Raw genomic sequence first — 16,731 nt, 5'->3', positions numbered from 1 at the left:
CGGAAATATTTCCATTAGTGGGAGTAGGCCTGGTAGGGCAGTTAAGGAATATGGTGAACAATGGTATGGCAGTTGCAGAAGGTTTAAAATTAAAAGCTTCTGGACAATAGTTATAAAAAAGTAGTACAAGGGGCAATTGTAACTTGCAATCAACTGAATAAATAAATTAATAAATGAGAAGGAAATAAATAAGGTGCTCGTGCCAAAAGTGCCTGTTGTTAGGAGGAGTTCCAGACTTGCAGTGGTAGTTCTGGGTTCAGTTCAGGGAGTGTCCAGCTATATAGTGAAGAGCTCTGCCAAGAATGTTCCTGCGCTAGAAGTTAATCCAGAAGTTGAATAACAAGCTAGTCAGATTCTGGCTTCTACTACTGCTGCGGTGGTTTCTTTCAGTATTAACAGAGAACTGTTCCCAAAATAAGACAGTACTGGAAGAGTTATACAGCAGAGATCCAGAGTTCAACTAAGAAGAGGGAGAGAGACATCACCACAATCCATGGAAGAGAAGGAAGGCAAGTCCTCTGAACTGTGTTGTTTTGGAAATGGTACTTTGATAAAGTGGTAAATTATTTTAGAGAAAAGTTGAAGTTGAAGAAATTATGAGAAATAAGGAAATGTTTAGTATTGAGTTGGTTTATTGGTTGAAGTTGTAAATAAAATTGATATTGCTAAATTAAGAGAGATTACATGGAATTGTTAGTATTAATTTAGCGATTTATGGATTGCTGTCGTGAAGAGAATTGATATTGCTGATTAAGAGAAACATTAGGAAGTAATTAAGATTGAATTAGTTTAGTGTTTGCAGCTGTAGAGAGAGTTGATATTGTTAACTGAGAGAAATTTTATGGAAATGATAGCATGTATTACAGATTAAATGAGAAAAATGAATAGATCAGATGTAAATGAACACCAGTTATGTATATACTGGAGATTAGAGGGGAACAGGCATTCTGCATGTTATCAGACACTCAGTCTAAAACACTGATGGATTCAATATCTTTCTATTTCAGAAGATTTAGGAAAAGTCTGGTTGGCCTGCCTCCCTAAAAATATACTCATGCACACCTTGTCGATGGTAAGCCTTGTTACGTCACTTAGGTGGCAACGAATATGTAGAGTGGTTCTCTTTAAGACACCTGGTCAGTGTGAAGAGAAAAAGACCAAACTCTCCAGCACATGACAGCACAACAAAATAAATGGCCCTCAGTCCCCAGCAGCTTTCACTCCCCCCTCTTACGGCAGCGAGAGGATGCTAAGAATCTCTGGGTAAAACCAGGCTGCCATGCATGGAAACTGAACTTGGCCTGTTACAATGTAAGATCACTCATCAGTGAAGATAGGATATAAGAGCTGGAAGAGGAATTAGAAAATGTGAATTGGAATATCGGTTTGGCTGAGACAAGAAGAAGAAATGAATCGCTTATAAGTTTTTTTCAAGGGGAAATCTCCTATACACCAATGGAAACAGTGAAGGGAGCAAAGGTGGAGTTGGCTTTCTGGTCCATAAAGATATAAAAAACGACATTTTGGAATTCAAAAGTACATCACCAAGGGTGTCAAGACTACTACTCAGGATTTCTAAGAGGTACAAGCTAAAGGTTATAATGATTTATGTACCAACATCAAGGCATGATGATGAAGAGGTTGAAGAAATGTACACCAAAATTTAGAGTCTTCTTGATGAGCAGAAAACCTACTACACTATCATTATGGGAGACTTCAGTGCTAAGGTCAGAAAGAGACAAAACAGCACAGAAAGGGGAACTATAGGAAATTTTGGAATTGGTGAAAGAAATGAAAGAGGTGAAATATTTGTGGAATTTGTAGAATCTCGAGGAATGTCAGTAATGAACACTTTTTTTTTCAAGAAAAGGGTGACAGAAAATGGGCATGGAAGAGCCCAAATGGATTAACAACTAATGAAATAGACTTCATCCTCACTAATAGAAGATATATCATGAATGATGTTACTGTCCTGAACAAGGTTTGTTTGTTTGTTTGTTTGGTTGGAGATTTTTTTGGCGCATGGGCGTCTATGGCCATAGTGCGCCACCTGAACAAGGTAAGCGTTGGAAGTAATCACAGAATGGTAAGATGCACACTTGATATAGATGTAAGAAAAGAAAGGAAAAAACTGACTCGAGTAAATAATACGAAGGTCTTTGAGATAACAGATGAGAAAAAGCAACATGTACTGGAACTTAAGAAAGCTTCAATGAGGAATACTTTCTGAAAGTGATAAAGCCCAAGAAACGTATAGGTAAAAAGAAATCCAAAGAAGAAAAAATTTGTCAAGAAACACTTGTCATGATGAACCAAAGATGACAAATGAAGAGCAAGATAAACATTGACAAGGATAAAAATGAGTATACTGAGTTATGCAAAACCATTAGAAAGAGACTCAGAGAGGACATAAGAAGATTTAACACAAGAAAAGTAGAACAAGCATTAAGGGAAAACAAAGGATTTAAATCAGCAGCCATGCACAGTAATACAGAAAGACAAATGATACTGAAACTGAAGAATAGCGATGGTGTACTTATAAATAGCAGAGAAGGCATAATTCAAATAGCAGAAGACTACTATAGAGAATTACTATAGGAAAGGAAAGGAAAAAACTGACTCGAGTAAATAATACAAAGGTCTCTGAGATAACAGAAGAGGAGAAAAAGCAGTATGTACTGGAACTTAAGAACAAGTTTGAGCTTCTGCAGACTGCTCAGGACCAAGATATCAACGAGGAATATTACAACTTTCTGAAAGTGATAAAGCCCAAGAAACCTATAGGGAAAAAGAAATCCAAAGAAGAAAAAATTAGTCAAGAAACACTTGTTATGATGAACCGAAGGCGAAAAATGAAGAGCAAGATAAACACTGACAAGGAAAATATTGAGTACACTGAGTTATGCAAAGCCATTAGAAAGAGACTCAGAGAGGAAATAAGAAGATTTAACACAAGAAAAGTAGAACAAGCATTAAGGGAAAACAAAGGACTTAAATCAGTAGCCATGAGCAGTAATACAGAAAGACAAATGATACTGAAACTGAAGAATTGTGGCAGTGTACTTATAAATAGCAGAGAAGGCATAATTCAAATAGCAGAAGACTACTATAGAGAATTATACAAGGAGCGAGGGAATGATACCAGCAGTGGGGAAGATGGATCACAAATTAGTAACACTTACGACATACTTGATATTCTTCCTGATGAGGTTGAACATGCGGTGAAGAAAATGAAGAACCAGAAAGCCCCCGGGGGGAAATGATTTTTACAGTTGTAAAAATTGGGAGGAAGAGACATGACACAAACTGGCAAGACCCTTCACAAAATGTATTAGAAAAGGTGTCACACTTAAGGAGTGGAATAATGCAATCTTCGGTGTTCTCCCCAGGACCTACGAATGGCCGCACCGCCCAGTTAAAATTTAAGCGAATCTCGCAGTTTAAGCGAAACACATGAATTAGGCTGCAAACTCAAGTAAAGGATATTCTTATCAAAACTAAAGAATTGAAATGGTCTTGGGCAGGACACATAACTCGAAGACATGATAACAGATGGACTAAGAAAATAACAGAATGGTGCCCAAGATTAGCTAGAAGAAAATCTGGAAGACAACAACGGAGATGAACAGGTGAAATTCACAAGTTCATGGGAGTAAATGGATGGCCATTATACAAAATAGAAGGAACTGTAAAGTTGCTGGAGAGGCCTTCATCCTGCAGTATATGTATGATGATATGTATATACTTGTAAGTACTTTTGTATGATAAATGACTTTTATTTTATATTTGTGTCATTGCTTTTGAGAAACTGACAGCTCACATATAATATATATACACTCTGGTTTTCTTGTGATAAACATAATCAGACTTCTACCTATGGTTCTTAGGTTCAAATTCCGATGCAACAATTTACAATTTGAAGAGAGCACACTTACCGTTTTTGGTGAGGATTTTTGTAGGTTGTGCCAAGGTTTTCCAAGTATTAACTGATTGTGACATGTTATCATTGTTGTAAATCTATCCTCCAAACATATAATAGAATGTATAATATTTTTTTACACTTTTATTACACACTTTAATTAAACGTATATATTCCTTTATTTTGATATTAAACGTTGTTACATCTTTTGATGTTGATGTGATGAGAATTTTATGGTGATTTTTGGAATCTGCATGTTTATTTCCTCCAGAATCACATATTTTCATTGTGGAGGTATGACAAAAAATATTTTTTGTTGGCTAGTGTAATGATACATTTTAAAAAACGTATTCATAGCATTGTTCTATTCCATCTTATAACATGGCTACATAGTGTTAGAGTCAGGCGCCAACTGTGATTTCACACATCTGCACCATATGTATGCTGTGAAGAAATACAGTACTACTGTAAATACCAGAAAAAGTGTTGTGTTGAATATGTAGTATTATGTTGGGTTCTGTTGTGTGTCCTGGCATTTGGCCGCAGGGCCCCTGGTGGGACCCTACGTTGCCCACACACACCACTAGGAGATAGCCAGGCCGCCCATTATTCTCTGGGAGGTCTCCATCAGGGTTGCCTGAGCTTCCTGAACAGAGACCAATTTAAAAAAAAAGAAAAAATATAGTAGAGTGCTGTAGTACAGGGTGTACGGAAAAAGAGTGGGGGGTGCAAGTAAGGGTAAGGGGGGGTGTAGGTGAAGGCTTCCCCTAAGGTGACTGTGGAGAGTTTTCCCCACCATGCAAAAAGGAGGAGGGAGATAATGCCAGGAAGGATAGAAAAGCCACACAGTGCTGAGTGTGACCAACATTTGGCAGTGGAGTGGAGCGCAAATTGTGGGGCACAACCCCAGATGAGTCGGGGAATAAATTGAAGGGATTGAGGCAATTTTTAAACGAAATTTTTTTTTTTGTGTACATAAAGGCTGAAAAAAACCTGTTGTTAAAATTGCTTTTCAATACTGTAGGTGTGTCAAGGTATATTTGATTAATTGCAGTCTCCAGGGTTTCTTCTATATACCAATATTGTAGATGAAGAGACCCTACTACTTGAACAAAGTTTGAGATTCAAATGAATTGTACTGCCACTCCTTATTTTTTAGGGCAGTTTAGATGTCGTACACAGGAGGTGTTCATACTTGTTGTCAGCATCGGGGATATGCCTTAATATGCTCACACACACAGAAAGCAGCTGACTAGTGCGACTTCTCAGTATGTATTAATACATACTTCTCAGTTTTTTAGCTCTGGTTTAATCCCTTTAGCTCTTAATTCATGCTTTTTACTGCACAAATTCTCAAATTGCCTAAGGGCCAGAGGTGTGAATATGCTGTGGCAGTGTATATGTTATAAAGCAAGTCATTGCATGCATGATTCAGTGCTTTCACATCAACTTGGGTGTGTTTTTCATATTTCTGCTACTTGCTAAATTATTGTTGTTTTTAAGAAGAAAAAAAAAAAAAAGTTTTATGGTGGAGAATTGGATAATCAGAACAAAACGGCCAAGGAGTGATGACAATAATGTTGCTATAGATACTTCAGAAGCTAAAAGAGTAAGCAATATATCATGTGAAAATTTGGACACTAATGTTATTTCAAGTGTAGTGCAACCACCAGAAGAATTTTTAAGAGGAATTTATTTTATTTTATTTATTATTTAATTAATTTTCAAGAGGAATTTATGAAGTACAGCTTCACTTACTTACTTCACTTAGTGTCATTGGTGATGAGCAACGTCCTGTGGGCATAATATGTTATGAAAAACAGCTTATGAAAGCAATTAAATTAAAAAGACACATAAGAAACATCCAGAGCTAATGAAAAAAACTGAATCCTTTTTCAAAAGATATCTTTCATGAAGAAACATACGGCAGTTTCTTGTAAAGCTTTAAGAGCAGTTTCTTATAAAGCTTTTGGAGTTTCATATTTAATAGCAAAAAAATTTGAAATCACATACTATTGCTAAATCTCTTGTTCTCCCTGCTGCAATAAAAATGATTTCAATTATGCGTGGAGAAAAGTATAGCAAGGATTTAAAAACCATTCCCCTATCCAGAGACAGTCTCACAGCGTATTACAGTTATCGTGAACAACATAAAATTCAATTTATTAAATCGATTGAGAGTAAGTCCAATTTTTGCAATACAGTTAGATAAATCCACAGATATTTCAAACCTTGCTCAACTAATTGTACGAAGGATGATCATTTGATTTGTGGACTGGTGAAAGCTTTTTATGTTTACCGCACGAACTTTCCATACCTGTTGCTACAGGCTCTTTGCTAATCACTACTGAGCAGCCTGCGTGAGCATGCCAGTACTTGTTGAGTTGGTGTTGCATGAAGAGTTTTTTTTAGCCATGTGTGTCACTGATGATCATTTTGAAGCAAGTATCATCAGACATACAGAATTAATACAGAATAAATAGAATAACATACAGAATAAATGCATCGGAATCAGTTAAAGAAATGAATGAAGTTGTGGTGATGAGTGTCTTGGTAGAATAGCCATATTCCAGTGTGACGTGACTTCTCCATCAAGGCAATGCCAGGCCTCACATGGCTGCTCGTATCATGCAGGCAGTGATCACTGTCATAGGTGCCAAGGTTCTGCCACATCCCCCCTTATCCATTGGACTTAGCTCCATGTGATTTCTTCCTGTTCCCACATCTGAAGAAAGCTCTGAAAGGTGTTTCGTGTCCGACACAACGATGTTCGCAAAGCCACAGCGGAAGCACTTCACAGTCTTTCGAAAAATGGCTTGAAAGAAGCATTTAATGAGTGGGTACAACAGTGGTGAAAGTGTGTAAAGTTCAAGGGAGAGTATTTCGAGAAGGAGAAATCCACAGAAGATTCAGATGATGGCAGTTAAGATAAGATCTTGCACCAGTCCGCGAATTAAATAATCACCCCTCATATATTAACACTCAGTGATAAAATAGAAGCTTAATCTTTGGAAAACTGAATTTGAGTGTAATAATACTGAAATGTTCCTATGTTTTTCTGATTTTGTTAATAGCAATAATATTGACATTTTACAATTTAGGGATATCATTGTCACCCACCCACCAATGCTAATTAAAAAATTTTTCAAACAATTTAATGTATCTCCATAAAAAAAAGTTGTATTGCATTCATGATCCCTTTGCTTTGGAAATTTCTTCATGCCCCAAAATTACCATTCAGCAAAAGGAAGATCTTGTTGATCTGTCCTCTGACGAAGCATTACATAACCATTTCAAGACCCATGAAAAATTTTGGGTTTCTCTTTGAGACGAGTATCAAGAATTATCAAAAATGGCAATACAAACATTGCTACTTTTCAGGTCTGCATATTTATGTGAGAGTGGTTTCTGAAAATTAACAGCTATAAAAACAAAATAGCATTCCAGACTTGAACGAGAAGATCATATGAGATTAGCAATTACAAATATGGACAAAATTACAAATATAGCCAAAAAATTTATTAATAAAAAATTACAAATATAGCCAAAAAATTTATTAATAAAAAATTACAAATATAGCCAAAAAATTTATTAATAAAAAATTACAAATATAGCCAAATAAATAAGTCTGAAAATATATGATTTTGGGGCATTGTTTACAATGAAATTATCCAATTTCTTATCTTATGTTCCAAATCCTAATCTTATGTAGCCACAGTCATTATCAAATACTTTTTTTTGCATGAGAGAATTACAAAAATAGACACTTTGCAGCTGTAAACCAGTTAGAATATGAGAACAGGAAATTAACTTTGTTAATTTCCTGAAAATTGGCTCAACTAATGAAGTTATAATTATGTAATTCATTTTATTTATTCTGATTAATGTTTTATTAATTCTTGCTATAATTTTAGAGTATTTAAATACTTAGGTGATATACCAGATAGTTAAGTCAGAAAGATAGTTTAGTTATTTTATTTATTTATTTATTAACAAGTAATAAACTTAACAAGTAATGCTGAAACTGTGAACTGCCTAGATCTAGTAGTTTGAGCAGTGTCCAACAGGTGTCGAGTATCGCTGTGTTTTTCTCAAATTTAAAATATCCCGCAGCGCCCCTGTGAGTTCACTGGAGCGCCACATCACAGTTTGGGAACCGCTGCACTATGCAAGTTATGACATTGTAAATTATAAATTATTTCTTTTTTTGCAGTTGTAATTGTGTGAAGCATTATGGTAAAGCAAAACAATAAATATAATTTAAAAAATATTGTTAAACCAAGCTTTCTTTCACTCTTAGAATGAACTTGTAACTGTTTAGTGCAAGTGAAAGCATTGCAGCATATTTGTGCAATAATTTGCATGCGTATATAGAAATAAGTTTGATCTGAGAAGAAAAATTAAATATAATGGTATAGAATAACAACTTACATTTCACACAGAATCTAGATTAGAGAATAATTAAAATATCTGTTTTAAAGAATAAAGAAAATTTTGCAGCAAATTGAATAATTTAGTTCTTGTGTAAAAGTTATTTGAGCATATTAAAAAGAGTTAATGGAGAAAAACACTAAACAAATTTAAAAAATAAATATGTGGTCCTAATATTTAATAAACTTTAAAGTAAGTTCAGTTTTGTCAACTAAAGTGAACTTTGGCTTTATACAGTAATTGATTTGGTTAAAAACCATCTTTTTTTTTTTTTTTTTTTCTGAATTGCTCTAAAATTTAGCAAGACAAACTATTCCACAGGCAAATGTACTGGTTCACCTACAAAAGTAGTGCATTCGACTTAGAAATAGTATGTTTATACTTTTGTAGAAATATGAAGATTCAATTTCTCACAAGTGCTTATGGAAATTTTTGAAATGGTATTTCACACTTGAAATAGATATAACCATTCCAATATGCTGTTGTTTGTTCTTAAATAAATCTTAATCCTCTCCCAGAAACCACTGAGTTTGCATCAGCCCTTAAGCAAGAAGAAATTGATAACTCCATCACTAATTAAGTCTCATTCTCATCAAGAGAAGTTGTCACACTTGTATCGCTATTCACAGATATCCCAGACATTGAGCATTTCCATCAATTATCAAAGAAGTTCCATATTCAGTTGCTTGTGAACTCATTAGTATAACTCTAATTTCAGAATGAAATTTGTCCAGCTTTTGTATGTTATTATTATTATTATTAGCCATATAGTGCAAGGAAGCCTGAGGTTTATGCTGCACCAGCCAAAAAAAAAAAAATTCTGAATTACCCAGAGAGAGAAAGAAGTAGAAGGGAATTACCAAGAAAGAGAAGAATGATGATATCCAGCTCAGGACCCTGGGTGTGCCAAGCCCGGACTTACCAGATGTGAGCCCCTGGGGTTATTAAGGTACATCAAAACAAATGTCTCTTTGTTTTGTCATAATGTAATAAAAGATTCGTTAACTTTTAGAGAACCAGTATATATTACCATTTTTATTATCATTCAATTAATATTTTAAATTACACTTTGGAAGAATTCTAATTTTTCAAAGCTGAAACATTTTTGTTATTTTATTATTTTAAATTATATATGATGAAATTTTATTGTTCATATTTCAGTTTGCATCAGGAAGTATTTCTTCTTTAATATGGATCTCGTCAGATGAGCAGCTGTTATGTGCAATAAATGAGTACTCTGAAAAAACTATTAGTTATGTTCAGTTGGTTTCCCCAGTTCCTTTCTGTGCAAACTCTCATTATGTTTTAGAGTAAGCATGCTTTTATATTAAAAAGAAAAAAGTATTTTTAAGTGATGGATTTAAGTTCAAAAGTATAATGAAGAAATAAATTGGTTTTTTTAATACTTTAATTGTTAATATTCATAAGTTAGAACCGAAGCTAATCTTCTGTTCATATTACTTGTATTTAGATAATACAAGTAATATGAAATGTTAATTAAGCTCCATAGAGCAATTAAATTGAATGACCAAGCTTTTATGGGGGGGGGGTATAAGGATTATCACTGTGACTAGTAGATGCCATTGATAGTCATTAATGACGAGTTATATGCTGATACTGATAAAATTATACTTGAATACAATTTAGTTTGACAAAATAGGACTTAATACCGTTAGACAAATGCTGTTACACCACAAGAAACAATTCCAGCATCAATGGCTTTATATATTTACTATCCATTAGCTGAAAATTTATAAGTAATTCAATATTACCCTTCTTTAAAAGTAATTGTTTATTTTTTTTTTATTTGACTCAGCAAAAGATAATGCAAATTCTTTTTTTGGGGGGTTATGGCCTTTTATATTTGATATTTATAATCATACTTGGCTCAGTGAAGTGAATGATAGTTGTTAATATGACACCTGCCTTGTTCTCTAATTGAAAATCTACCAATTACATTCTAATACTGTGTGGTTCCAGTATCAAATCTTATAGGCATTCAGCTGGCAAGGGTGGTAGTCCCCCATTCACTTGTGCATACTAATTAACAAGAAATAACCTAAATTGTTAAGTGTCATTTTATTAATATGAGAACCATTCAGCTTGTGGAGCATGGTCTCCCCCCACTGATAGAATGAAATATATAAATTACAGTACCATTCAAAAAGTATCTAGACACCCATATTTTCATAGACATTGGACCTTCCCAGATAAACAAATGACTCTTACTGGTATGTAAGGAAGATGTGAGGTCTACATGAATTAATTTTTCTTGTCATGGTATGTAGAGCTGAGCTGTTTGCTCAGCTCTACATGCCACTCACTTTTTTTTTTTTTTTGGTAGTTGTTGGAGCATAGGCTTCTGTGGCCATAATGCACCTCCCAAGATTTTGCAATACTTTGATCCAAGCCCGAGGCGGGAATCAAACCCGCGACCTTTGGGTTGCCAGGCAGGCACTTTACCCACCCAGCTAGCCCGGTTGGCACCACTCATATTGCTCTTTTGTCAATTTGTGAAATTTCTGACAGCCTACACCATCCAAAGTTGACTGCTGGTGAGTTATCATAAAATACAAGAATTGGTACAGACACCATCAGCAGTACACCAGAAGCATATGGAAGCTTACCCCACATGGCCAGGGGTACATGGCCATGTGGGGTAAGTACATGAGTACATGGCCAGTACTCAGAAGTATACATCATCATCAGACACTGCAAAAAAAAGTTATAAAGAGTAGTTATGACAGTATTTAGACTTAAATGAACTTTTGTTGATACTAAATCCACAAGGACATAATTTCAACAAAATATATATTGTACACATTGTTAAGCCAAAGAAATAAGCAAATTTGGTGAATTGTATACAAAACCCACATAACACGCATTGGTGTTTTGTATAGGATACTAACAGTTAGTGAAAAAACAACATTAGTGCTCTCCCCAATTATTATCATTGCGGTAGCCAGGTGGGCAGGAGCAGCAGTGCGTAGCACACGCTTCTTGATCAGACCGGGGTTCAAGCCCATGATCACCAAATATGGAGGATGCGGAAAGGTCAGGGAATGACCACCTTATATCCCTGGAGCAATATGGCCTTAGTTGCTAATGCTTCTAAAAACCAACCAAACAAACAAACAAACAAGTTTCAGCTGAATTTAAAAGTGCATGATAATGTAGAACATTTCAGTATTTTTATTATTTAATGAAAATATTGAAATGTTAAAATATGTATGAATTCTTAGAGATCTTGAAATGCTTAATATTGTGCTTCATCAGCAATGGTGCACTTTCCTTCAGTAATTTTAAGATATCAGTTTTCTGGAGAATTCAGGCATTCGGCTCACTTTTTCAAGTTCTGTGCCATTCCCCAAAGGAAATGAGCAGCCTATGCATCAATGCAGCTTCTTAATCCCTATTTTACCGATTGTATTGCAATCTGTGTATGTGTATAATTCCAGTTGCTACATACTTCATACCCTAACAAATATGCAGCTAAATCATATCCTATACTTCTTTTCTTTTTATTTGTTGAAATCCTCATCCAGAGCCTTAAACAGTCAGCAGCTTGCAATTCAGGTCAGTCATAAATGGACAGAACAAAAACATCAATGTCCACAGTATATATTATTTCAGAATTGGGAGACATATCATGTAAAGACATATCATGACCTATATCCTGTCAGCTAAAAATGTCTGAAAAGAATGATCTCATAATATAAAGCATTTACTTTTTTAATTCAATAAACCAGAAAAGATTAGTTCTTGATTCCCACTTAAATTTGTATTTTTATTTACAAGCTCACAGAGAAGGTTAATCAGACTTTTTTGTTGTTTCTGACTGAAAAATCTTAAGTCTCTTGGAACATTTCTATCTAGACTTGTAATTATAATTTTTGGTAGATTTCATCCCCCTTTGACTACAGTTTTTATTCTAAAAACTTTTTAATGCTATATTGTCATACCTATCAAAAACCATATCAATTCTGCATGTATTTGGTCATGAAGAGAAAGAAGTTATGACCTTTAAATAGTCTTCAGCAAATTCACCATATATGTGCAGTTTTTCTATATTTCAAATGTGTGCCCTGAACAATATGCATAAACACATTCCATTCAAATTGTATACTTGTGGACTTGATGTGACAAACATTTAAATCTAATGCAGTTTCTTTTATTGACCTTCTTGGGAATTCAAACATATGTATGGAATTTTCTGTCAGTGCTTTGTAGTATGAGTGTGTGTGTGTGTGTATATATATATATATGTGTGTGTGTATATATATATATATATATATATATATATATAGGAAGGTTGTTTCAAGGCAGTGTAAAATTATGGAAGGAAATCATCATGAAGGAATGTACCTGATCAGCCACAATGGATAGGTAGTTTCTAGCATTCAGAGTGCAAACTAGGGGTATGAGGGCTCCATGATATTTGCAGGAAAACACCCTCCATACTGAATCACTGCTGCCACCTGCCAGTTTCTGTTGGACCAGGACATCAGAGTGATTCCTATCTGTAGTTTCTCACTGTACTCTCCATCTACCATTTGCATAACATACCAGGAAACGTGATTCACTGGAAAAGGCAACTTTTTTCTCACTTATCAATGGGTTTTTTTGTTTACTTATGAACAATCACTAGAAATGATGCCATTCAGATGCAAACTTTAGGCATTGTTGGGTGGTTATAAGCATGGGTGTCTTGAACAGGCAAGTACTCTAGAAGCCCATATGGAGGAGAGTTCATCGAATTGTGGTCTTGGAAATACCACTGGTTATCCACTGGTTAAAGTCCGTAGTCAGCCATTCCACTATTTTCTGTTTTATCAGTTTTGAATACTTTGAGTAGACAGTGTATATATAAATATGTAGAGCAGCATTTCTTAAAGTTTATATGATGAAACTCACCTAAACTGTAGAAATAATCTGCAATCCATCATTTTAGAAGTATTTACAGACCTTTGAATTTGAAAGTGTCTGCAATTCTGCCCAGAAATGATAGAAGGGAGTATATGATAAGAGCCTTGTCGATCAATTCGGCTCTGGAAAGATTGTGCAAGGCTCAAGAGATAGAATTTTTTTCAGCCTGGTCTGTACTTGTTAACAGGAGAGACTGCCTCTACAGGGATGGGATACACTTAAATAGAAATGGTGCAAGAATATTTCCTGATGTTATCGAGGCAGTGTTAGGTGGGTCGGAAAACTGATAGCTTGGGGGGATACAAGGACTAATAGTTTAGCAATAGTCGCAGGCAGAGGTGAAGGTGATTCTTGCACAACTTCTATTAGAATAAGTAGCGACCTGGGGCATTGGGGGTTTCAGGGACGGATGGCAGTCATTGTGAAATAGGTGGGTATATGGGAAGTGTTAGGGTAACTAAGAATAGGAATAGGAGCATGTATGCTTGAATGTATACCAATGCTAGAAGTATAATAAATAAATTTGATGAATTTGAAGTGTTGGTCAAGACATCAAAGGCGGATATTGTTGGGATAGCAGAGACGTGGTGTCACACAGATATAAGGAATGCAGAACTGGAATTTGGGGAGTATAATGTGTACAGAAAGGATAGACAGGATAGAAAGGGAGGAGGTGTTATGCTGTTAATTAAGAAAAACATAAAATCAAAAGTGCACCCAGTCGATATAGATGAACAGTGCACTGTTGAGTCAGTTTGGTGTGACATAAGCATTGCGAAAGCAAAAATAAGAGTAGGAGTGTGTTATAGGCCTAATGACTCGAATGAGTACAATTAACAATTGTACAGAGAAATAGAGTGGGCTAGTAAATCAGAATGTCTTATAATGGGGGATTTTAACTTCCCAGATATTGACTGGAACTTGTGGGTTGGTCACTCACACACTAGTCAGACTTTTGTGGATTTATTGGATGATTGTTTTCTGCAGCAACATGTTCGAGAGGCAACCAGAGAGAGTAATACTCTTGATCTGGTTATCAGCAGTGATCATTCGTGTATTAAGAATTTGCAGATAAAGGAACCACTAGGTGGCAGTGATCACAGTGTACTGATGTGGAATTTACTTAAAGGTTTAATTACCATCAGGGGTAAAGGAAAGGGTTTTTGCTTCCGTAAAGGTGAGTACAGTGGTCTCAGAAAGTTTTTAAATTCTGTACAGTGGGATCAACTGACAATGTTACCAACAGTAAATTCTAAGTGGGAAGCATTCAAGGAATTAATCGTGGATGCTACTAAAAGTTTCATACCTATTAAGAAATATTGTTCAAGGTTTAGGCCTAAATGGTTATCTAAACTAATGACACTCGTAACATAGAAGAAAAATGCATGGGATGCATATAAATTATCAAGCAACTCAGAAGCCTATGGCAGATATAAGCTAGTCTGTAATCAGGTCACAAAAGAGGTTAGGCAGGCGAAGGCAGATTACGAGAAATCCTTAGCAAAAGATGCTACGAAAAACAGCACGGATATCTTTACTTATATAAACTCTAAAAGGAAGGGGATGAATCTGATTGGTCCACTTGACATCGATGGTTCGACTTTTGATGATCCTGCTCAGATAGCAAACAAACTGAATGAGTATTTTGTATCTACATTCACACATGAGGAGTTATTAAGGTTTGAAAATGGCAGAAGGTTATCAAATTGTAGGAGGATACTTAATGATTTTGTAATAACTGAGAGCAAAGTGGAGGAGAAATTGTTGAAGTTAAACATAAGAAAAGCACCTGGAGTGGATGGGATCTATCCAGTTATATTAAAGGAGGTGGCGAAGCAACTAAGCAAACCCTTAGCCATAATTATGAGAGCATCCTTGGACTCAGGGGAGGTTCCCAAGGACTGGAGATGTGTAAATGTATCCCAAATTCACAAAGGGGGATCAAAGGGTGACACGAGTAATTACAGACCAGTTAGTTTAACTTCTGTTCCAGGTAAAATAATGGAGTCACTGGTTAAAGATGCATTGCAGGATCATCTAGACAAGACTGCAGCAATAATTCAGACACATCATGGGTTTGTTAAGGGAAAGTCTTGTCTGACAAATTTAATAGGATATTATGATGTGGTTACAAAGGAACTGGATGCAAAAAATAATTTTGATATCATATATTTGGATTCCAGGAAAGCTTTTGACACTGTTGCGCATGGAAGACTATTATACAAATTGGAGCAGAATGGTATTAAGGGTAAGTTGCTACAATGGATAAAAGGATGGTTAAGTGGGAAAAGACAGAGGGTGGTAATCAATGGGTGCTGCTCTTCGTGAGCTAATGTTATTAGTGGAGTCCCACAGGGTTCGGTGTTGGGTCCACTGTTGTTTTGTATATTTATCAATGATAAATATACAAAGGGCAATATATGAATAAATATATGAATAGTCATGCAATTAATGTAGCTGCTATTGTATATACAGGGTGTCTCAAAAATATTGGTACAAATGTTTAGGGGAGGTACGTAACATCTAAAGGAATGTGAATCACGTAGGAACCCATAACCGGAAACATCACCGTAAGTCGGTACACGGCACTGTTCATCTGTTCGCGAGAGGGAAAATTTCTGGTTTACTCATTCAAGCAGTAGTCGCCGCACGCAGAGCATGCATCGATATACAAACTGTGAGCTGGCAGACATGCACCTAGTGTATAGATTAACAGAGGGCAATGGACGAGCTGCTCAACGAATTTATGGAGAACGCTCCCAGACAGACATGTACCGGACCACCGTTTGTTTGCGCGTGTGCATAAAAATTCGTGCAATTATGGGTCATTTAGAGATAACAGGAGTAGTACGGGCAGACCACGTTTGACGCGAACTCCTGCCATGGAAGAAAGTGCGTTGAATGCCGTCCAGAATAATCCTACTACCAGCACTCGTCCCGTTGCCTCTGCCTTAGGAGTGTCTCATTGCAGTGTACAGCATGTCTGGCACAATGATTCCTTACACCCCTTTCATCTCCAAAGGGTTCAGTCACTGCTCCCCCAAGATCATCCTGCACGTGTGGCTTTTGCGAAGTGGTTTCTCCAAGAAAGTGTTCACGACTTAATTTTCCAGCCTATGTTTTGTTCACGGATGAAGCTTATTTCACTCGGGAAGGCTTATTCAATCAGCACAATGCTCATGTGTGGGCTCACGACAATCCTTACGGTGTGCATCCCCATGCGGCACAACATCGCTTCGCAATAAATGTGTGGGCAGGTATGGTCGGTGACTGCTTAGTCGGTCCATACCTGTTACCATCCCGCATGAACTCCGCTAAATATCGGATCTTTCTTGAACAAGTTCTACCAGGGTTACTTTACGATGTTCCAGCAAATGTGAGATGCAACATTTGGTTTCAACATGACGGGGCGCCTGCCCATTATGGAAGGTGTGTTCATGACCATTTGAACAGGC

The 16,731-nt window shown here is 36.0% G+C and overlaps 1 protein-coding gene across 3 annotated transcripts in view; it reads left to right on the top strand.

Moving 5' to 3' along the window:
* LOC150090805 (telomerase protein component 1-like) overlaps positions 1-16,731 on the top strand; it is an 827,340-nt gene that overhangs the window by 749,477 nt on the left and 61,132 nt on the right. For all 3 annotated transcript variants that reach the window (XM_090372947.1, XM_090372938.1, XM_090372956.1), the window contains exon 47: positions 9,512-9,660. In XM_090372947.1, the coding sequence (XP_090229073.1) occupies positions 9,512-9,660 (149 nt within the window). The remainder of the gene's footprint in view (positions 1-9,511; positions 9,661-16,731) is intronic.

This window comes from Mastigoproctus giganteus, chromosome 1 (assembly GCF_048544385.1).
Source record: "Mastigoproctus giganteus isolate SK-2022 chromosome 1, ASM4854438v1, whole genome shotgun sequence".
Classification (NCBI taxonomy): Eukaryota; Metazoa; Arthropoda; class Arachnida; order Uropygi; family Thelyphonidae; genus Mastigoproctus; species Mastigoproctus giganteus.
Note: the sequence above shows the minus strand (reverse complement) of the source record. Positions and strands in the feature narration are given on the sequence as shown.